Source organism: Pseudonaja textilis, chromosome 3, assembly GCF_049901715.1.
Source record: "Pseudonaja textilis isolate UNSWEBS1 chromosome 3, rPseTex1.2, whole genome shotgun sequence".
Classification (NCBI taxonomy): domain Eukaryota; kingdom Metazoa; phylum Chordata; class Lepidosauria; order Squamata; family Elapidae; genus Pseudonaja; species Pseudonaja textilis.
The window spans coordinates 107210397-107235251 of NC_141992.1; the positions used below are offsets into that span (position 1 = coordinate 107210397).

Consider the following 24855-nt stretch of genomic DNA (forward strand, 5'->3'; position numbering starts at 1 on the left):
TCAATTAAATACATACATACATACCCCTGCTAATGAGCCATATAAGTGAGTGAAGGACATTGGCACCTTCAGTTTATGTGTATTCCAAGTCTCCCACCAGATTGGGACTAATGAGACACCAAGTTCATCCAGAGTCTAGCAGGGCCACTAATCTTCCCTTCCGTCTTGAGGATGCCACTTCTAGTTCCAACCTCATTGTCATAGTCTCAAGGCACCACTTACCAGTCGGTCATCATCACTACCATCACTTTCCCAGGCCAGATCCTGGCTCTTCCCTGGAACCTCCTCCCCTTCACTGGACAGGAAGATCTCCACAATCTCACCCCCTTTTTGGGTAGCAGCTTTGTGCTTAGTAGCAGGCTTCCCTCACTTTGGTAGAACATTTGAGATCACCGGCACCGGTCGTGGGCTTGTGCAGTCGTTCACCCAATAACTCTCTCTGCCACACCGGAAACAGCCCATTGGCTGCTGCCTGTGGTTGGGCTCTTTTTTCCCCCCACACAAAGCGTTGAGCTATTCTTCCCTATTCAAAACTCCCCTTCACCAGTCCACTGGTAGCCAATATAATGCCACATAGGTGTTTTGAAAACTCCCCAGGTGTTAGCTTGATAGCAGTTCATCTCCAGGACTTAGTGACCTTGGTGTCAGGTTGGAGCCAGCTGGGAGGAAACCCACCTGTCTTCAAGGTAGCCCCCTCCCTAAATCTCATGCGATTACAGCAAAAGCAAAAGCATGCAGATAATGCAACCCCAATAACCTCACCTTCTCCATCAGAATGGCAGTTGGTTCCTTGCCATTGCAGACTCCTTCTGTCTCTCATAGGACCAGAGCTGTGGCATCAGCCTCCACAAGATTACAGTATCTTTGAGCACGCACTGGATTCAATCATGGTTTGCTGGGTTCTCTTTTGAGTTGGTCAGAATTTTAGTTCCTCTCCTGGATCAGGGTTTTCACAACTGCCCTCTGGTCCTACCGTGACTGCCTCTCCACTTTCTATCTTCTCTTGGACCCTGCTGGAGATGGACATGGTTGCAGAGTCTCCACAATAGGTTAATTTTCTTGGTGGATTGAAGAATGCAGTTCTGTCTAACTGTCAGACATACTACATTGCTTAAACCTCTAAGTAAAAATGATCCTTGACTCCATTCATTGATAAAGGAATAGTTTTATTAGAAATTAAGTGTATTGCAATCAAGAATAGCCAGAACTGAGAATTGCACACCAAAATTCCTAACTTTAACTTTTTCCTCCCCTAGTTTCCTCTCATTGCTGACCTTCTGCCCATGACCAATCAAGTTCAAACAGGATGTTTTCAGAACGGTCATTTCAAGTGTAGGTTGGTATGCAGTTGCCTTCTTCTCCCAGTTGGGAGATACAGCAGTTACTTTTGTTTTCCCTTCCCCATTCACATCCCCAGAGTTTATGGTAGACTATCATCGCATGACAGTGAAACAAGTGGAAGGTGGCAGCTGACACTTTATTTATTCAATACTTCCAACCCCTTACACTCACTTGCAAGAGTAGTTTGCCAGAAAGCTGATCTCAGCAAAGCTTGTCTGAGTTCAACAATAACAGTAATTAGTCCAAAGCATGAGAAAACCAATATAGAGATACGGAATCGAAGCACAAGAAGTCCAGAGGTCCAAACTCCCAACAAACCGGTAATGGAGAAGTCAAGACAAATCAAGAGGTCAAAGTACACAGTAGATTGTACAGAATCCAAGGGACACAAAAAAAGCTAAGGGTTTCCATGAGGGTCCAGAACACACACGGAGAGCAGTAATGTGAATAGTTGTCTCCAACAACCCACAAGCTCCCAGTGCCAAGTTAAATAGGTGTTGCGGGGTTCGTCTTATTAGGAGGAGCTGTCTCCTTGTGAGCAGCCTCACCAACTTCCACTGCACTTCTCTCCACTCAGCCTCGTGTCCTCGGATCCGGAAGGTGAGGTAATTCCTCCCTGTCACCACTGACCAGTTGCAACTACATTTCTCCTTTTACCTGTACTGCTGATTACTCCAGTCCCTCACTGCAGGTTACCTCGACACTCTTGGCATTGCCTTCTCTGCCTCTGTGTTGGAGTCTTCCAAGGGGACAGCCTTCCCTGTCACTCTTCCTCGCCCCTCTCCTAAGTTCCTGGAGCCTGCTCTTTCTTCATCTTCTGATTCAGCATGTAAGCCAATGTCTGGGAGAGCCATTACAGTCAGTTAAGAAAGACTGACTTACTATCACAATGGTATTTTAGCTCTCAGATTTTCAAATCTCACTGTTTTCCCACTTTTTGAAAAATATTAAACATTAGATCTTCTTCATGCAAAATAATAGCTACAAGACAGTTAGTACTATTTCTGTCATAACAGAACTTAATCAGTGAAATATATACAGTACTTCCAAACTTGTGTTAAGATAGAATCTAGTTAAAATTCTATATTCTATTATAGATAATGTCTTAACAAATACTTCAATGCAGATGAAGATTACTGAAAAGGGAGGGAAAGGCAGGGAAAGTACCAGAAGCACACAAAAAGTGTTATGTAATCCAGATCCAGTTTCTGATTTTCAAGCCAAGGTTTCCATAGAGGCAGCATTATTTTTATATTTGAATAGAGAAAAATGGAAGCAAAAGCTTTTGTTTGGTTATCAGACATAAATATTCTCAAACACAAGAACAGCTGCTCTGATGTATAGCAGGATTTTAAAGAATTTATTGCATTTGGAACTATAAAAATATTTCTGATAATTGTCAAAATGCTCATTTTATTTGTTCACATCAACAGCTTTGTGAGAAAGAACCTATGACAATATTGCAGAATTAAAGCATGAGAGTAAGACAATTTTAATTTAACAAAAAGCTTATAAAATACAGTATAAAGGTAATTATTTTCTTTAATTGTCAGTATTGTGCCCTTTTTGAACTAAAATATAAAAAAAATCTTGTTTAATTGCAACAATTCCACATTTATGAATACCTGTGGAATTTTAGACACTACTAAAGTCTTTTCATCCAATCTCTACCAAGGCATTTATTTTCATGTCACTCCAGACAAGTTTGCTTGAAAATCAGCATTAATAGAATACTCACAACTCCAAGAGTCAAGCTGTTCCACTGCTTAATAGTTCTCACAATCAGGAAATGCCTCATTTTAAGTTTGAACACCCCTCTGTAAAACTTCTACCCATTGGTTGTTGTCCTATTGAACTATGAAGAAATCTATACTGTTTTCCTGTGACTTGTGACCCTTTACAGTTCATCAGTATTCTTCCTGTATTTTAGTAACTAAAACTGGACAAAATATGCAGGGGTGGTATCGCTGGTGCTTCATGAAGCAGAACTATCACTTCCATGCCTTAACACTATGCGTCTGTAAATTTTGCCCAAGATATTATTAGCAGCTGTGGCACATTACTGATTCATGCTTAGTAGGTGGTATACCAGACACTGAGATCCTTAGTTCATACTGCCAAGCTAAATATTACCTATTTGTAGCTGTGAATGTTTTTTCTAATTAAATGCAGAATCCTACATTTTTTCCATTTTATTGGATAGGACCCAGGATTTAAGTCTCTCAACATCTTTTTGAACCATTTGTTAGCAATCCTCCTCAGATTATGACAGATTTGTAGCATCTACAAATCTGATGAGTAGTCTTTCCATTCCATTGGCAAAGCCATTTATGAAAATAACATTTGACCAAAGGTACAACCCTGAAGAACCCACGAGATATCTTTCCCAAGGTTTTTTCATTTATTTTTATTGCTTTTTAATTAATTAAAAAAGAGACAAAGACAAAGGTGTTATGATATTTACAGAATAACCCTTGAGTAACAAGGATATGCACATGGAAATGTTTATGAGAATAGTTATAAATAATTATTCAGCCACACACAGATACACTAAATTGAGTTAAAGTTTACATTGAGAAATAGCACAGTCCAACAAATGGTCCAGGTCATATATGTTTAACAGTCCAAAGAATATCCAATTACAAAGTCTTCTTACTGGTTGCCTTTGTCATTTACATAAACAAAGATATCAAAGTATAAGCACAGCATAAGTACAAGAGAGAACCTTAGATAGCAACAGTATGTCAGAGAGAGCAAGCTATGATCTCTAGCTCCCTCTTCTGCTAATTTGCAATATAATCAATCGGAATATAGTATAAATCAATACAGTGATTTTGTCTTCAAGCTACAAACATACATTGTTGGTTTATATATTGCCAACCCAACTAATTGGTGGACAGATTCCTAACATTCTCCCCTTTGGGTAGGTCAATATATAATACATTACATCTTTAAACCATAATTCTCACAACACTCTTTATGCTTAATTGCACCTTGAGCTTTCGTGAAATGTTCTGCAATATTATGTTCAGTCATGCAGTATTCTAACTGAATTAATTTGTTTTGAACACACTGTCTAATGTTCAAATATCTCAAATCAGTATGTTTAGACCTTGTTTTAACAGCTAAATTAGTAGCCATACTAATTGCAGATTGTCTTCATAAACAATAAACGGATCACATACAGTAATTCCAATATCCTTCAACAATTGTTTATAATATATCAATTCTGTACACATTCATGATAAACATGAGAATTCCGCTTCCATAGTGGATAAACTAATATGTTGTTGCCTAATAGACTTCCATCCTATTAAAGCATTACCCAACATTACCTGATGTTGACTTACGAGTCATTATATCAGTAGCAAAACTTGCATCAGCATATGTACTTAACAGCAATTCATCACTTGGTTCTAAATATAATGAATAATGGATTGTGTGTTTTAAAAACCTAATTATTTGCTTAGCTGCTTGCCAATGCCTTTCATCTGGTTCACCGTTATACCTAGACAATTGGTTTACACTGTAAGATATATCTGGTCTAGACCAATTACCCAGATATGATAGACTACCGATTAAGGATTGATATATTTCCTTATCAAACATAGGACTTTTAATATCACTATGTGTAAATTCCTTACTAATTGGTGTCTTAGCAGATTTACAATGCTCTGTGTTGTAGTGTTTTAATAATTGGCTAATCTTCTTGGCCTGCAAAATTTTAAAACCTTTATTCATTTTCACTATATCAAGACCCAAATAATGCTTAATTTCCCCTAAATTTCTAATCTTGAACTTTTTCTGTAATCTATAAACAATATCATTTGCTTCTTGTTTAGTTTTAGTTATAATTGCTATGTCATCCGTAAATAACAGTAATAGAGAAATTAAACCATCTTTTTATCTTCAGAACAAACAAGGATCAGCTATACCAGCTTCAAAACCTATTGAAATTAATTCCTTTACAATACATTTATTCCACTCATAACCAGATTGCTTTAGACCATAAAGACTTTTCTTTAATTTCCAATAATCAGTTCTTCCACCATCCTTTAAACCTAATGGCTTTTTCATATAGATGGAATGTTGTAAAGGTGCATGTAGATATGCAATTTAAAAAATCTACATGGTTTATTTTACATTTATTCTTAGCTGCCCAAACTAATGCTGCTCTCAATGTATTTGCTCTCAGACAAGGTGCAAACACTTCATCATAGTCCTTATCTGACTGAGCAAATCCTTGAGCAACTAATCTTGCTTTATGGGTAATAGTCCCATCAACACCAGTCTTTATCTTATACACCCATTTGCAACCTATTGCACGCTCACCTGGTGGTAACTTTACATCCTCATACACCTCTAAATCCTTTAACGATTTTAACTCCCTATTCATAGCTTCCTGCCAAGCTACCTGATCCTTTGTAGGATACAGTTTTATTTCATCAAAGTTAGAAGGTTCTGTATTAACCTGACATACAGTGCTTGCTTGAAATCTGTCAGGTGGACGTCTCTCCCTAGTTGACCTCCTAGGCAACTCAGTACATGTTGTTGGCATGTCCTCTTCCTTTACCTCCCCTATCAAATCCTCGTCTTCTACTGTCATAGAGGGTTCTTCTATTGATGATTCCTCCACTATCTTATCAATATTATTATCATCAGGATTATTGGTAAACAATGGAGTCTCAACAACAACACTATCCTGTACCTTATTATATTCTTGTTTGAGCTTTCTCCAGCCAACATGCTCCAGAAATTTACATTAGTAGTACCTGGCTCCCAAAATATAAATGATCTATGATTAGCTTCATAACTTACAAAATATAATTGTCTCGCTCTATGTTGTCCCTTTTGCCGTACTTGCGTGGGAATATGAACCCATGCTGGGGTTCCAAATGTATGTAAATAACTGAGATCTGGCTTTTTTCCATTCCAACGAGTAAATGGTAAGTCACCAGTCATTGAATTCACTACGTTATTCAAAACATGGTTAGCACACATTATTGCTTCACCCCAAAGTTTCTCTGATAAACCAGAATCCAAAATCATAGTCCTAGCCATAGTCTGTAATATTTGTCCTCTACATTCAATATATGAGTTATGTTGTGGTCTTTAAGGAACAGAATGCTTATGTTCAATGCCAGCTATCTGTAACATGACTTCAAATTTTCTATTGGTAAATTCAGTACCATTATCTGTTACTAAGCTAATAACTTTCTGATTCTTTTTCCTTTCAGCAAATTTTAGCCAGTTTATAAAAATGCTGGTATGTTTCTATCTTCGTTTTCATTAAATAACAGAAACCATATCTGGAAAAATGATCAATTATACTTAATATGTAACAAGCTCCACCTAAACTAGGTTTCTTAGGTCCAATAATATCAGCAAAAACAACCTATAATGGTTCACTGGTTTTGAATCCATTTACTCTATTTGCAGGAGTTACCTTGCTTTTTTCTTGATTGCAAGCATTGCAATTTAAATACTTTGTACAAGGTTTTAATTTTATACCATTAGATAACTCAACAGTTTTCTTTAGCATTTTGAAATTTATATGTCCCATATGTCTATGGAGCAGATGAATACATTCATCATGAGGCTTTTTATTCTCATAAACTGAGTTAGCATTAATTAATGGATTATCATGTATAATAAACCATTATCCAATCTTGCAGTAACGCTTTTACCCTGTTTTTCAATTAAACCTTTATCTCCCTGAAAGGTTACAACAAACCCTGCTTTTACCATTGCTCTTACAGATAGCATGTTAAATATCAGTCTAGGTACATATAACATCGGTAAACGTTCATTAATACATGAACAATATGCAGTACCTTCTCCAGACGCTCTTAATTTCCATCCATTAGCTAATGATACATGCTGTATCATCTCTTTGTCATGTTAACAAACCTCTCTTTACTTTTAGTTATACACTGCGATGCTCCACCCTATCCAATCCAACATCACTCAAAACTAGGCACGCACACCCCTAACTACCTCTATTCCAACCACAACTGGCCCTAAATGCAAGCTACTCAATGCAAGAAGCCTTGTAAATAAAATACCTGAATGTCTCCTTTTACTAAATATGGCTAAATTCGACATCATATTTGTCTGTGAAACATGGCTCAATGCATCTCTCCCTAACTCCATTACCACAGTAATAGACTATCATGTTTACTGATCAGATTGTGAAATCCGTAGAGGAGGTGGTGTTGCTATCTTCTATAAAAGGTCCCTACATCTAAAAAACATCCAAGTTACCCAAGAGCTTGCTATTCCTGAGACCATCGTCTGTGAACTGTCCTTAAATATCACATTTTGGTTCTTACTATGTTACAGAGACCCTGATTGAACGTTGAACATGCAAACAAGCTAAATACACTACTAACATGGGCAGCATCCTGCCCACATGCTTTTATCTTTCTTGGTGACTTCAATTTACCTTATATTAACTGGACCCTTAACAAATGTACAACTGAACCCACACATGCAACCTTCTACAACGCAGTAACAAATCTGGGACTAGAACAACTAGTAACCAACAGTAGACTTAACAACTGCCTCAATCTCACCTTCTGCAATAGTTTGAATTCAATTTACGGGATACAAATTAAAGAACCCTTTTCCAACAGTGACCACAACTTGATAGACTTTTGTCTCAACATACATCCACACAAAAATCAACACAACAACAGAATCCCCAATTATAACTTCAAAAAAGGCAACTATGATCTTATAAACAACTATCTCTCATCCCTTGATTGGCAATTTCTATTCACTGGATGCAATACTGTAGAAGACAATTACAACATATTTTTACTTGAAGTCAAAAGAGTCATCAAACTATATGTACCATTAACAACTCCCAAAACCAGAAAAAAACAAATTACCCATAACAATAAGGAAGCTTCAATCCAAAAAGAAATCACTTTGGCGGAAAAACAAATCTGGTCATGTTGTCAACTTCAAAAGCCGAATCAAAAATTTATGCCACCAGATTAAAACTGAATGCACCAATTATCACATTAAACAAGAAGAAAACCTTCTACGCACCAATTCTACCTGCGCTTTCTACAGTTTTGTAAACAACAAACTAAAAGACTCCAGGTCCATCCCACCCCTGAAAGGACCTAATGGTAAAGACTGCAATGACGACACTATTAAAGCCAACCTCTTTAACACATTCTTTGGCTCAGTATTTGTAAACAGCAATGGATCATGCCCAGTATTTCCTAGTCGAACCACAGACAACTACAATGATCTAATACATATCAATTTTACAGAAGACAATGTTGAAAAAGCACTACGTAACCTAAAACCATCTCTATCTCTTGGACCGGATGGAATATGTGCACACTTAAAAAGGCTATCCACTGCCATAGCCGAACCTCTAAGCATAATCTTTGAAAAATCTTTCAGGACCAGCTCCTTGCAAAAACTATGGTCACAAGCCATGGTCATCCCCATCTTCAAAAAGGGATACCCCAGCCTAGTTGAAAATTACAGACCAATCTCTTTATGCTGCGTCACCTGTAAAGTCATGGAATCAATTATTAACCAATCCATCATCCTCCACTTAGAAACAAACAACCTACTCTGTAATAAACAATTTGGTTTCAGGAAAAAAACTATCCTCTAATCTGCAACTCTTACACTGCAAAAACATATGGACTACACAACTCAATCAAGGCAAAGCAATAGACGCAATCTACATAGACTTCTGTAAAGCCTTTGATTCAGTGGTACACAACAAACTACTCCTAAAACTAAAATCTTACGGTATCTCTGGACACCTGCATAACTGGATAGAAGCATTCCTGTCAAACAGACAACAAATGGTCAAAATTGGGAGCGTCCTATCACATTCTGTACCTGTCAACAGTGGTGTCCCCCAAGGCAGTGTTCTAGGACCAACTCTTTTCATACTCTACATAAATGACTTCAAATCTCAACAAATAAATGCTCTGTCCTACATATTGGCAAAAAAAAATCAGAAAATAAAATACAGGCTGAATAGTTGACCTTCTTGATGATCCAAACTATGTCAAGGATCTTAGAGTACTCATCTCTAATGATCTAAGTGCTAGAGCCCACTGTAACTACATAGCCAAAAAGGCGTTAAGAGTTGTTAACCTAATCTTATGTAGCTTTTTCTCTGGTAATATTACACTAATAACTAGAGCGTATAACTAGAACATTTGCTAGACCAATACTCGAATACAGCTCATCAGTCTGGAACCCACATTACGTGTCTGATATTAACACAGTTGAGAAAGTCCAGAAATATTTCACAAGAAGAGCTCTCCACTCCTCTACTCATTGCAGAATACCTTATGCCATCAGACTTGAAATTCTAGACCTAAAAAACCTAGAACTACACCGCCTTTGGTCCAATCTAAGTATGGTATATAAAATCATACATTGCAATGTCCTACCCATCAATGAATACTTCAGCTTCAACCATAACAACACAAGAGCAAACAATAGATACAAACTCAAGGTTAATTGCACCAAACTTGATTGCAGGAAATACGACTTCAGCAACAGAGTGGTCAATATTTGGAATACTCTACCTGATTTTGTGATTTCTTCCCCAAACCCAAAAACTTTAACCTTTGACTTTCTACTATTGACCTCACCCCTTTCCTAAGAGGTCTGTAGGGAGCGTGCATAAGTGCACCAACGTGCCTACCGTCCCTGTCCTATTGTTTCTTTTATTTATTTTTTCTTATATGTATCCATGTATTCATAACTATGTTTTTAATTATACTTATTATCTTGTAAGCAATTGACAATAAATAAATAAATAAATAAAATAAAATAAAAAATAAACTGTCAACTACCCATATATCATGGTTTACAGTTGTAATTGTACTTGATATGGCTAAACTAACATATTTATAAGTTCTCTGTATATTAATAGCATTCTGTTTCTTACCCTTTTTACAGTATCTGGCTATATGACCTTTCGCCCCACAAGAAAAACATTTCCTAACAATATAGGCAATTGAAGACAGTTTTTCTTCCTGTGGTTGTCTTTCAGTTGATTTCTATCTTGCCTTCTTCTTGACTCTTCTAATAGTCCTCCAGTTATGCCAGTCAATGTAAGTTCATCTCTGTTTAAAACTTCCAGTGAAGACACATAATCATCATAAGTTTCATCCAAAGAAGAAAGAATGATGTAAACTTGATGCAACTCTGAGAAAATCAGCTCCTTTTCTTGTAGCTCTTGTAAAGACCTTTTCATAAATTCCAAATGAGCTGACATATTGCCACCTTTTATAAGACAGGCTCTAAACAGTTTACGTGTAAGGTGTATGTGTGCACCCACACTATCTAGAACATAAATCCTCTTCAAAATGTCACAACACCTGGCAACAGATTCTTCACCACGAATATGGACTAGCTGCTGATCACTCAGTGTCAGTCCAATTATACTAAGAGCCTTTTCATTATCCTGGTTAAAGTCAGCTATTTTCTTATCTTCATCATTCAATGGGTCCCAAGCTGTTACATCCAGTGGACTATTAACTACAGTCCATAATCCGTCTTTACACAGAAGTAGGGTGCACTTCATAGATCAGGAAACATAGTTTGTTCCATCCAACTGGGTTATCTGGGATATACTGGTTGACTGTTCTTGTGCCATTGTAGTTTAACAATAAACCGCAATCAGCTGTCTGAATATTAAACTGTATATTCACACTGATTCTCAATATCTCTCTGGGCCCCTAACCAATGTTATGATATGTACAGAATAACCCTTGAGTAACAAGGATATGCACATGGAAACGTTTACGAGAGTAGTTTTGAATAATTATTCAGCCACACACAGATACACTAAATTGAGTTAAAGTTTAGCACAGTCCAATAAACGGTCCAGGTCATATACGTTTAACAGTCCAAAGAATATCCAATTACAAAGTTTTCTTACCGGTTGCCTTTGTCATTTACAGCAGAGGTCACCAACCTTTTGAACCTCAGGGATCACCAAACTCAAATGAAAAAACACATTAAAGGTTATTTGAAATTATCACTGTAAACAGTTATATATAAAATAAAAGTTATTCAAATAAATATATGTTTCTAAAACATAACTTATTTTTAATTAATTAATACAGTATCTGAAGTATTGTTCTAGTACTGAATCGGCTTGGGGGTGATGGGAGGTGCTTAAGTCTTGGGCAGTTCCTATCAGTTTGAAAACTTCATGCCAAAACCATGAAGTGAATTGTACCCTCAGGTCTGAGATGACATGATCAGGGACATGTTGAAGTCTATAAATGTGGTGCACAAAGAGTTTGGCCAGGGTGCAAGCTGATGGGATTTTTGGACATGGAATGAAATGGATTTGAATAAGTCTGTAACCACCCAAATTGCAGTGTTCCCAGCATTCTCAGACAGTTCTACAATGAACTTCATAAAGATTTCCTTCCAAGGTGCATGGAGATTCACATAAAATTTCGCCCCTACCCAGGCCAGCCCGTCCCTGAGGGTACATTGTTCTTACTGAGCTTCTTGCCATTCATCTCCTTTTAAGGCATTTTTTAGTTTGTCAGTATTTCACAGGGGATGTCTGGTTCAGTTTTCCCTTGACCCCTCGTGATCACTGCTGCTGCCAATTGGTTTGACAGAATAACCGGTCGGTCTATTTCAGGTCTGGCACTGTTGTATTGTGGTAATCAGGATAAGTCATCCACTAAAACATTTTTCCTCCCCAGGATATAGTGCAGGCTAAAATTAAACCAATTGAAATACTGCATCCTGGCTTGCTTAGAGGATAACTTCCACGGGATTTTTAAAGTTTCCAAGTTCTTGTGGTCTGTCTATACTTTAAATGAGTGTTTAGAGCCCTCTAGGAGAGGGGTCGCCAATCTTTTGGATCTCAGGGACCACCAAACTCATAATTTTAAATCCCAGGGACCACTTACTGGTTAAGTGGGCATGGCCTAATTTGTGGGTGTGGCTTGGTGGTCATGTGACTGGCTGGGCATGGCTTGTTTGTAAATATTATAAATATTTATATAAATATTGATTTTTTTATTTTTATTTTTTATTTATTTATTTATTTTTGCATACGGTACAGCTGCTTGAAATTTTTTTAAAACTGACTGTACTAATTTCATGTGCTCCTTGAGAGTCTCGGTGTAGATAAGGATATAATCAAGATAAACCAGTACCCCTTTGTACAAATGTTCAATGTTCAATGTTATTCATCAGTTGCATGAATACAGCAGGAGCCCCTGAAGGCCAAATGGGAGAACTCTGAATTGAAACATCCCAGCGGGCAATTGAAGGCAGTTTTCCATTCATCCACCTCCTTAATTCAAACTCGATAGTAGGCTTCTTTCAAATCAAGTTTCATGGAAATTTTCCATTTAAATTTCTATAATCAACACACAAGCACAGAGAGCCATCTTTCTTTTCTCGGAATAGTACTGTAGCCACCACTCAAGGCCTAGCAGGTTGGATGAAACCTCGTTCAAAGTATTTATCGATGAACAACTGCAATTCTTTTAGCTCCTGCGATGTCATCGAGTACAGTTTAGTTTTATAGAGTTTTATCCTCAGTAGATCCTCGATACTGCAATCTGTTGGATGATGAGGAAGAAGCTTGTCTGATGTCTTTTCACTAAAAATGTCATTTAAATCCCAATATTCTTCTGGGATCTTCTCCTCCCCACCCCCAAGCTCTCACTGCCCATGGACGCCAACTCTGTGGAATTCTGGGAGTTTGGTTGAGACCAACCCCTTCCCTTCCGGGGGTTGGTCAATGTGTATGCAAAACGATCCCCTCCTCCAATCCACTTCGGGGTTCCACTTCCAGAGCCAGGGCAAGCCTAGTAGTAAGGGGCGCTCCATCCCGGGGACAACAATAAAACACCAAGTCTCTCTATGTCTCCCCATTGTCATTTCCACTGGTTCTGTTATGAAATGTGCAGGGCTGCCTCCAGTTACTGATCCATCCAGTTGGCAAAATGCTAGGGGAGTTTTTAAAGTTCTTAGCCTTAATCCCAACTTCTCCACAACTTCTGAGCTAATAACGCACCTTGTGCACCCAGAGTATAACAAGGCCAACATCCCCCCTTGGGTACCCTTAATCTCACTGGGATGGTCATTGGGCCCTTGTTTGGACTTACCAGAGGGTCGTCTTCAGATTCGGATTCACTCTTGCCAGAAGAGGTCGGAGTTCCCAGCTCCTCTCCTTTTGGAGGGACGAACTCTACAACCTCCTCCTCTTTAAATGCCGTTTTGCGTGGCTCAACTGGAGTTTTTTCAGGTTTTCTTCCTCCCACTGGCACCCCTTTGGCTCCAGCTTAGCGCATCAGTCTGCAGCCCAGTGACCTTCCTTCCTCACATTGGAAGCATACAGTGGTCTTGGGTTTTACTGCCAATCCTCCCTTGTGGGGCTTTGGGGCTTCTCGGGGGTTGGTGGGGAGGGCTTGCTCCAACTAAGGCTACCCCTGCATCTGTTTCGGGTCAGATCAATTTCCACCTCTGCTGCTAATGAGTACCAGAGTTGCAGGTCACTCAAGTCTTTTCTGATGACCAGTCTTGAATATGGCACACCAGCTCTCTAAATTCCTGGGTGTATTCGGCAACTGATCTCCGCCCCTGATTTATGGTCTTCATTCTAATCCTAGCCTTATGTTTGGCCAGTGGGTCTTCAAATCTGGTGCGCAATGCTGCCATGAACAGGTTGTAATTCATCACATGGGGGACATTATCATTATGCAATGTCACCATCCATTTTGCAGCCATTCCTTCTAAAGCCCTGGTGACACATCTCACTTTAGCTGCTTCTGAGGAAAAATCATCCCCATATTCTTCCATATAGTTCCAAACTTGGCCTAGGAAGGAACATAATTCCTTGGGATCCACTCCATATTTTACTTCCAACAGAAGCACCTTTGGAATTTGACACCTTCTGGCAATTGCTCCCCCCACCAGGGGCCCTTGGGTTGTCGCCACCTGTTGAACTTGCCCAGGTTGATTTACGGGGATGGCTGGTGGGGCTCCCATTGCTGCTGCTGCCTCCTCCTTCTCTCTCTCAGATTCTCCACGAGTTAGCAACCCCTACCTTTGATCAGGTTTGATTCCTTCATTCAGGAGATTTAAGGCTTGCATTAGCAGGAGATTTCTCTTCTGTTCCTCATGTGAAGCCTCTGTGCTGTCGGGTAATTGTCACTCCTGGAGGGGGTTTTCCTCCAGTTCTTTCCATTCGACTCCCAAAGACCATTTGGGTCGGACCACCGGTTTCTTGTCAAGGTGCAGCCCAGCTAGCAACTCAGCCTTCCCTGCAGCATCCAGAAGCAGGGACATGGTTTTTCAAGTAGATCCCAAATCTTCTTGGTCGCTAGATGAATTAGACATTGTTTTTCAGACGCCCTCAGATGAAAGAGTATTAATTCTCTGGGTGGGCTGGTAAACTGAGACCTAGAATAAATGTCAGATGGTGTTCCATTCAAAATCCAAGAAAGACACTCTTAGACTCCATTATTATAGAGAAAATAAACTTTTACTGGAAATCAAGTTGTATCACAGGCATCAAAAGAATTCTAGATCTGAGGATTTATGGGTGAAAAACACATTTACAAAGTGATGGCAACATTCCCAGCCACAATAGTTCAAGCGGTCCATCCAATCAAAGCTGTGTATTATGTCATGTGGGGCATCTTCAGGTGGTGATGCAGACATCTGCCCTTGGCCTAGTTTGATAAAGAGCTGCAATTGTGCAGTAAACAAGCAAGTAAGCATAAACAATAAAGTTTTCCCCAAGTTATACAGATCATTCTCTAAAACCTCCAGCACATTTCCCACCCCCACAAAGTCCAATTATTTCACTCTCCCCCCATTACTATGGCAGCCAAAAGATGCGAGAGAAAGGAAAGGAGTCTTGAAGGCTGACACATACTCTTCTATATAGTTCCATACCTGGGCAAGGAAAAACCTGGCTGCTTCGGGTCTTCAAACCCAGGGTGGGGAGCCTTGGTATTCTTGTCCTAGGAGGACGGGTGTCAGACATTGTAGACATTGGTCTCCTGGCTGACTGCTACCGCACAGCTTACCTGCTATCAGACTGACCACAGCCTATACCCTAGAGAAGAATAATCCTTGACTCCATAAGTATTAGAGAAAAGGGTACTTTTACTGGAAATGCTGAGGAACCTGGCATCCTTGAAGGCAGGAAGATGATCAGTTTGGCATCTCTGGTTCCTGTCAATGTCTATACTCCCCAATTTCCCACAGCTCTAGCGCTCTTTACCTCCCAAATGCCCCTTCCCCCTGGTTATGGCAGTTGCTAGTGAGCTTCAAATAAAATGAAGATAGGGAGTTGACAGCTGCTCAGATAAAGTGACGTTGCATGGTCAGCCAGGGACCAGGCTGGCACGGAGTGGGTACCAGCAGCCTGCAGCTTAAGCTCTTTACCACCATCAGCCCATTCAGCCCCAGCAGATCTGAGGCTATCATTCCCAGGGTGCAGGTGCAATTGCATTGCTTTTGATGTGTAGAAAAGTAAACAGCTTATTTTCTTGCAATTTCTTTCCCTCCAATCTGCTCTACAAAAATGGGGGGGAAAGCCTAGGTCAAGCATAAGATAATGCATATTGGCTATAATAGTCATCACATGATTGAGGAACTCTGTGAAGATAATAAATGCACTGTAAAATTATTTCTTCAGCACTGTTGAAAATTTGAACAGTTGCTGAACGAATGGTAAAGACTATCCAAAGTATGCATTTCTATGAAGCAGGATCTATGATAGGCAGTAATCTACAGTATTTGCGTCCAATACTCTTTTTATCATTTCATTTTGTTTTATTGTATTTTACACTATGATATATGTTATACCACAGGAACACAATACATTGTAGAGTATATTGTGATTACAACAATCTGTGGTTATAACAATAAACTTTTTTTTACAAAGCATCATAAATACAAAATATTTGAATCCTTTTATTATTTTAAGAACAGAAATGCCTGTCCATGAGTCAATAATATAGTTACTAATTTGATGACCTTCTACCAGAAGTTAACAATTGACAGCCAATTTTTACTGTGTATTTACATTAAATTCAGTACACTCTATACACTTGTCTATAATTTAGGTAGATTTTCTTTAATGGAAACATATATATTAGATTTAATTGTAGAATATGTTTGGGGTCACTTATTGAAAATATATATATCTTTTTTACCGTACTAGTGTTGAACATATTTAATGATTTTGCTTTGACTTTTGCAGTTACCTCATCGCCGAGTGACATTTTCTGCAGCCAATCAGGCTCAAGATCTGCAGGATCCCTCCCAGCACAGTTACTATGACAGTGGCCTTGAAGAGTCAGAAACACCTAGCAGCAAATCTTCATCAGGGCCTCGGATAGGGCCTCTGGCTCTACCTGAGGACCACTATGAGCGCACCACACCTGATGGCAGCATTGGTGAGATGGAACACCCTGAGAATGGTAAGAAAGTTACAGCAAATTAAGAAGCCTTCTAGTAAAGTACATCTAATTGTTCTTTGGCAAAGAGTCTGTACTATTTTTATTGAAGAACTAATTGTTTATCATCCTGGAAATTTTTTTTGCAGGTTTTTATTGCAGGTTATTGAGGCAGACTGACTTTCACAGACATTAATTAATTAATTATTCCACTCATCTCACTGTTGAAGCAACTCTGGACAGCTCAAATGAATAAGAAGAAAAAGAAAGTGAAAAGCATATTGAAATAAGATTTAGGTTTGAAGAACTGTCAATAAATGACTGGTTTTACCCCATTCTTTACCACAGATTTTCTGCTCTATAGAACTTCCTTCTCACATAGAACAGACTTTTCTTTAATTTCAGAATGGAGAGTAAAAAAATATTTATTGATAATGAGACATTAACTATTTCTTGCATCCAAGCAGTTAAATCTCTCTTAAAGCTTATCCAGCATGAAAAGCAAAGGACAAGAAAAGTCAAGAGAGCGACTGGGTGGTCTTATGTGCTTACAAATATCGTGTTTGCTTCCTGAAGCTGCAAACAGAAATTATGCCTAAAGATTCTGACCAGAGATTATTACCTGTCTCCAGCATTACATCAAGTTAGAAATTAATGCAAGTGAATGTATTCTTGAAGCAAACTATACATGTTTTATAATAAAATATTCATCACTTCAGATCTACATAGATAGTTATGAGAAAACAACTTGATGTAGTGGTAAAGTTACCAGATTAGAATCTGGAAGACCATGATTCTACATCTTTCTGATGCTACAGAAACAAAATACAGGACAGCAAAATTAAATCTGGTCCACCTAACTTTGTTAACCATGATAAAATATGTCTGGTTTTTCTCTGCACCTGATCACATTATAGGTGGGAATGATTCATATTACGTCTTATTAGATATTGATACACTGTAATATATAAAGACAGAAGCTGATGAGTTGGAAACCAGTGATTCTCAAGTTGAACCAAACATTTTATGTATTTTAAGCACAGTCTTCAAATCAGGAAAAAAAATCAGATTTCCTTCAACTTAAAAAGGTGAAAGGAAATCCCTAGAATGTAAACTATAGAGGCAAACAGAGCAGGCCGGCACGCAGACAAATAGGCAGCTCTATCTTGTTTTACAGTCCATGGCTCCTGATTTCTCTCCAAATAAGCTAATCTAGTTATGTCATACCTATAGGCTTTTGCTGTAAGTTCCTTAAAAGGCGATGTGCCTGGATAATTGGTTTGTTTATTAAATTTATATGGCACCTATCTCACAGGTCAAGGCAACTCTAAGTAGCTTACAATGTAATAAGCCATAAAGACATAAAACAGATTAAAATTACAAAAGATTAAGAACAGACTAAAAGACCACAGGTTTGGAGCAAACCAGAAGTGGTACCTTCTTTATCACTGCACCAGTCACCTTCAGAGCTCAAATTTATTTCCATGCCTATTACAAAGTCTGACCACTGAAGGAAAGGAAAGGCCTGCTGAAAGGGAAGGGAATTATTATTTGTCACTTTCTTATCATTTATACATATACCCCTATTCTTTTTTTAAAATAAATGTATTTATTCAATGTTTATGAAATTAAAAACACATATTTACATTTTACAGCGTTGTTTAAGCAATAGATACACTTGTACTTTTCTTCTGATAGCGTGTTATGCATTGTTATAATAACTCCTTCTTCATTTTAAACTCTATATATGCATACATATGGTTTATTTACGTTTATTTACATGTCACCCTTATTTTTCCAAAATGTTACCAGGTCATCAGATATCACCTTTTCTTTATCCAGTCGTACCAGATATCCCATGTTTTGTAATATTCACTGTCTTGGTTATCTTTTAACAACTTAGTTAGTCTACCCATCTTGGTACATCCATGTACCTTATTGATTATCATATTTTCTTTTTTTTAAAAAAACAAAGTTTTTATTTTTTACAACAAACATACAAACAAAACATAAAAACATAAAACCCTCTTTCAATTATATACATACAGTGTGTCAGTTGGTTACAATCTTTTGTGCTATCCTTTTTTTAACATTACTCACAAGTTATATAAATTCTCACCTTATCGATCAAGCTTGTGCTTATATAATATCAATTATTAAACATTCATTTGACTATTTTTCCATCTTTTATACGAGATATTCTAGTTTTCATTATGATTTAATCTTATACATTCATCCAATGGTTATATATTTGATATTGTATTCTATATCAATCTATTAACTTTTATTGTAAGGCTTACTAATCTATTTCTTTACCGTGTCTTTTTATCTAACCATTGATAAAATAAATCCCATATCATATAAAATTGTTTATCCTCTTGTTCTCTAATTTCAAATGTCAATTTACACATTTCGGCACAGTTCATGATTTTCTTAATAATTTCCTCCTGCATAGGTATTTTTACATTTTTCCAATTCTTAGCAAATACAATTCTAGCTGCTGTTAAAACATTTACAATCAAATATTTCAATTCCTTACAATATATTTCTGGTATAATTCCCAATAAAAATATCTCAGGTTTAAAGTCTATGTGTTGTTTTGTCATTTTTTCCAACCATGTGTGGATTATAGTCCAATATCTTTTTGCATCCGAGCATGTCCACCACATGTGGTAATATGAGCCAGGTATCTGATGACATTTCCAACATTTATCTGATTTATTCTTGAACATCCTCGCAATTCTCGTCGGGGGTAAGTGCCACTTGTAAAACATCTTATACAAATTTTCTTTATATGCAGTTGACATTGTCATTTTATAATTTTGAGATCACAATTTTTGTCATTTATCTAAGTCAATCCCATATCTGAAATTTTTCCCCCATGCAATCATTGTTTCTTTTACTTGTTCTTCCTCTAATTTAAACTCTAGCAAATGTCCATTAAGTTTTTTTGATTACTTTTTCATCAGTACCTGTCAAAATTTTATCTAAATCAGTCAACTTATTATAGATACCTTCTGTTTTAACATCTTTATCAAATCTAGATTGTATTTGCAAATATGAAAACCAATTCATTTTTACACGTTGTTCTTCCAATGCTTGCATAGATTTAAGTTCACCCTTTTCATTCAATATCTCCACCATATATAACTGTTTGTTCCTTTTTATATCTTATTGGATAGGAAAAAGCTTCAATAGTAGATAGCCATAGTGGAATTTTTAAATAATATTGCTTTTTTATCTTCTCCCAGTTTAGAAACAATGCTTCTCGAATATAGTGTTTTCTAAAATACCCCTGCATTTTATTTATTTTTTTTTGAAATAATTTTTTTTATTTTTTAATAACAAGATAAACATAAACATACATAACAAAATAAACATAAACATACCACAAAAAACATAAAAAGATCCTTCTTCATGAATTTACATACAGTGCATCGATTGGTTTACCACTTTTATTTGTGCATCCATTTCCTAGTCACTAGTATAATTATATTACATAATAGCTCATATTATCAATCAATAATTGTATAACCTAATATCATCACTAAAAAAAAAATCATTTATAATTTTGTTAATTCATATTTTAATGAGATAACTATAGTTTGCTTAATTTATTTTGCAATAAATCATAAGATCATACCAAATCTACCTTAATAATGTTTTATAAAGATAATATTAAGAAAAAAAAATTTTTTATGCTAAATCTGAATATTCTATCATTATGTTTTATTATCTAACCATTGATAAAAAAGATCCCAAACTTCATAAAATTGTTTATCTTCTTGTTCTCTGATTTCAAATGTCAATTTGCTCATTTCAGCACAATCCAATATTTTCTTAATAGTTTCTTCTTCTGATGGAATTTTCTCACTCTTCCAGTTCTTAGCAAATACAATCCTAGCTGCTGTTAATATATTTACAATCAAATACTTCAAATTTTTATTATATATATCAGGTAAGATTCCCAATAAAAAATCTCTGGTTTCAAGTCTATGTGTGTCTTTGTCATTTTTTCCAACCATATGCGAATTTTAGTCCAATATTTTCTAGCGTCCTCACAAGTCCACCACATATGGTAGTATGAGCCAGGTATCTGATGACATTTCCAACATTTTTCAGATTTGTTCTTAAACATTCTTGCAATTCTTGTCGGGGAAAAAATGCCACCTGTAAAACATCTTATACAAGTTTTCTTTATAAGCTGTTGACATTGTCATTTTATAATTTTGAGACCACAATTTTTCCCAATTCTCCAAATCAATCCCATATCCAAAATTCTTCCCCCAAACAATCATCGTTTCTTTAACTTGTTCCTCCTCTAATAAAATTTCCAACAAATAAGTGTATAATTTTTTAATCATTTTTTCATCAGTACCTGTCAAGATCCTGTCTAGATCAGTCAATTTATCATAAAATCCCTCCGCTTTAGAATCTATAAGATACCTTGAATGTATTTGCGCATATGAAAACCAATTCATCTTTATGCCTTGTTCTTCTAGTTTTTGCATTGTTTTAAGTTCACTCTTTTCATCCAATATTTCCCCATATCTAACTGTTTGTTCCTTCTCATATATTATAGGATAAGAAAAGGCTTCAATAGTTGATAACCAGACTGGAATTTTCAAATAACATTTTCTCTTAATTTTCTCCCAATTCAACCATAAAGACTCCCTTATATAATGCCTTCTAAAATAGCCCTGCGATTTGGTTCCCTTATACCAGAGGAAGGCATGCCACCCTAACAGCAAGTCATGTCCTTCTAAATTCAAAAGTCTAGTATTCCTTAGTGTTATCCACTCCTTTACCCACATCAGACTCATCGCTTGGTAGTATAATTCCCAATTGGGCAAAGCAAATCCTCCTCTTATTCTTGCATCTTGGAGCAATTTAAGTTTTATTCTCGCTTTCTTCCCCTGCCAAATGCATTTTAGCAGTATTTTGTTTAAATCTTCAAAAAATTCTTTCCCTAATCTGATTGGAATTGTCTGGAATAAGTATAAGATTCTAGGCAATACATTCATCTTAACTGTAGATATTCTCCCAATCAGTGATAATTGTAAATTTTCCCATTTTATCAAGTCTGTCACAATCTGTTGTTTAAATTTGAGATAATTGTACTCTTAAGTGTGCTACATCTTGGTGTTATATGTATCCCTAAATACTTAACCTTGTTTGTGACCTGGATCCCCAAAACTTCCTCCAATTCTTTCTTTGGCGTGCTAACATGTTCTTTGCTAAAATCTTTGTTTTATCTTTATTTATTTTCAAACCTGCTACTTTCCCATACTCTTCTATCTTTTCTATCAGTTTAGGTGCTGACTCCAATGGATCCTCTAATATAAATACCAGGTCATCTGCAAAAGCTTGTAATTTATACTCTTCTTTTTAAATTTTCATTCCTTTTATTTCTTTTTCTTCTCTGATGTTCCTATTCAGCACTTCCAGTGTTAACACAAACAACAGAGGCAACAGTGGACAGCCTTGTCTAGTCCCTTTTCTTATATCTATAAAGTCTGTTAACTCTCCATTTATCTCAACCTTTGCAGTTTGTTTATGATATATCGTTTCTATGGCTTGAGTAAATTTTTTACCAAAGCCCATTTGGTCCACTTGTAACAGCATAAAACACCAATTCACATTATCAAAGGCTTTTTGTGCATCTAAAAACATCAGAGCCATTTGTTTTTCAGGATGTGCCTCATAGTATTCCAGTATACCTAAAATTATTCTCATATTATCTTTAATCTGTCCCTTTGGCAGAAATCCGTTTTGATCAGGGTAAATAAAATTGTTTAAGTATCTTTTCAGTCTTTCTGCCAGAATTGAAGCAAAAATTTTATAATCTGAATTTAATAGTGACATAGGTCTGTAGTTTTTAACTTGCTGTGGGTCTGTGTCCTCCTTCAGTACAAGTGTGATATATGCTTCTGACCATGTTTTGGATATTCTCTTCTTTATCATAACTTCATTCTTAATTTCTAATAAGTGAAGATTCACTGTTTCCTGGAATGTCTTATAAAATTCCACTGGCAAACCGTCCGGACCTGGTGCTTTCCCAATGTTTTGCTTTTTTAAAGCTTCTGTTAATTCCATCATTGTTATTTTACTTTCTAACATTATTTCAATATCTTTGGGTATCTGAGGTAAATTTGCTTCCTGTAAGTATTGTTGAATTCTTTCTTCCTGAACATTCTCTTGATGGTACAGTTTTCCATAGTAATCTTGAATAATTTTTTTCTTCTCCGCATTTCCACAGCATACATGTCCTTGTTCATTTATCAATTGATTTATTCTTCTCAAGTCTCTTTCCTTTCTCAATTTATATGCTAGCCATCTTCCTGGTTTGTTTGCATCTTCAAAATAGTTCTGCTTAGCATTTTTAATTTTTGTGCTATTTCTTCTTTTTCCATTAGCCCCATTTTATGTTTAGTTATGTCCATTTTAATTTTAATGTCCTTTTTTGTGGAAATTCTGTAGTTCTTTTTCCAACTTCTTGTAGTCATCTTCCAATATTTTAAAGGTTTTTTCTGTTTTATATTTCTTTTCCTTGTATAGTCCATTATCAAGCCTCTTGTATAAGCCTTCATCGTGTCCCAGAGGTTCTGTAATGATGTATCCTCTTTTGTGTTTTCTTTAAAGAAAAAAGTCAATTCTCTCTCAATTTTCTGTTTAAGGTCTTTTTCCTTTAATATCGTATTGTTTAAAGTCCATCTAGATCTCCTTTTTTGTCCTTTCCATACAAGTGTTATTGGATTGTGATCTGCCCAGGTAGTTGCTTCTATTTCAATGTCTTGTATGTTAGAAAGCAATTCTGTTGACATCCGTATCATATCTATTCTAGACCATGATGCATGTCTATTTGAATAAAAAGTATATTTTTTATTTTCCGCATTTCTATCTCTCCATGCATCTTTTAAGTTTATCTTATCTACCATTCGAAAGAAGGATTTTGGCAATGCCTTTCTAGCTTTCTTTGCTGTTTTTTGTGTTTTATAGTCCAATTTGTCATTTATTATTCCATTAAAATCTCCCATCAGACAGATATTAGCATAGTCCAGTTCAATTATTTTCTTATGTAATTTCCTGTAAAAATCTTCTTGATTATCATTTGGGGCTTAAATTGCTATTAAAAGTATCTTTAGATTATTGTCCGTTATCTCCACCATCAAAATCCTTCCATCATCATCTGTATATATTTGTTCCGCAGGGATTGCATCTCTAATGTATAACACCACTCCTCTCTTTTACACTGTGTCAACGCTGTAAATAATTTCCCTAATTTTTGTTGTTTCAATATATAATCATGTTGTTTTTTAATATGTACTTCTTGTAGGCAGATTATATCAAATTTTAATTTCTCTAACTTGTGAAATATTTTTCTTCTCTTAATAGCTGAATTAAGCCCATTTATATTAATTGTAATCAGTTTTTTCTCATCCATTTTAGACTTTATAAGAAGGATTTGTTGCTCTAGTAGATCTTGGTTCTCGTTGCTTTCTGGGTACACCACTTACAGCTCCTTCTTCTTTTTCAATTACTGCTGTACATTCGTCTTGAAAGTTAATTAATGACTCTTCTTTTCTTGTATCTTCCTCCCTTCCTCTAAAATGTTCCAGATAAGTCAGCTTTTTCAACTGTATCAATTCTGTGTCTTTGTTCCTGACAGATAAACATGAGACCTTCTGGTATCAGCCATCTGTAATTTATTCCTCTCTTAAGTAACTCTTTGGCCAAGAATAAATATTCTCTTCTTATCTCTCTCACTCTTCACGGTACCTGTTTCAGTACCACTATTTCTTTATCTTTGTACTTTAGTGTTTTTTCTCTTGCCGCCTGCAGTATTTGTGATTTAATTATTTTCTTAGTAAATCTGATATGAACTTCTCTTGGCAGTTTATTTCTCATCGCATATCTTGTATAGACACAAAAAACCTCATCCATTCCATCCATCATCTTCTCTTTAGTTACCTCTAATGCTTCTGCCAGGATTTCTGTCATCATTTCAGCAAGGTTTTCACCCTTTTCTTCTTCTATATTTTGAAATCTAAGATAGAATTCTGAG

At 36.4% G+C, this 24855-nt stretch overlaps 1 protein-coding gene across 4 annotated transcripts in view; it reads left to right on the top strand.

Moving 5' to 3' along the window:
• The window catches only part of PCDH1 (protocadherin 1), a 276302-nt gene that overhangs the window by 213399 nt on the left and 38048 nt on the right, over positions 1-24855 (top strand). For all 4 annotated transcript variants that reach the window (XM_026718742.2, XM_026718740.2, XM_026718741.2 and 1 more), the window contains exon 4: positions 16595-16814. In XM_026718742.2, the coding sequence (XP_026574527.1) occupies positions 16595-16814 (220 nt within the window). The remainder of the gene's footprint in view (positions 1-16594; positions 16815-24855) is intronic.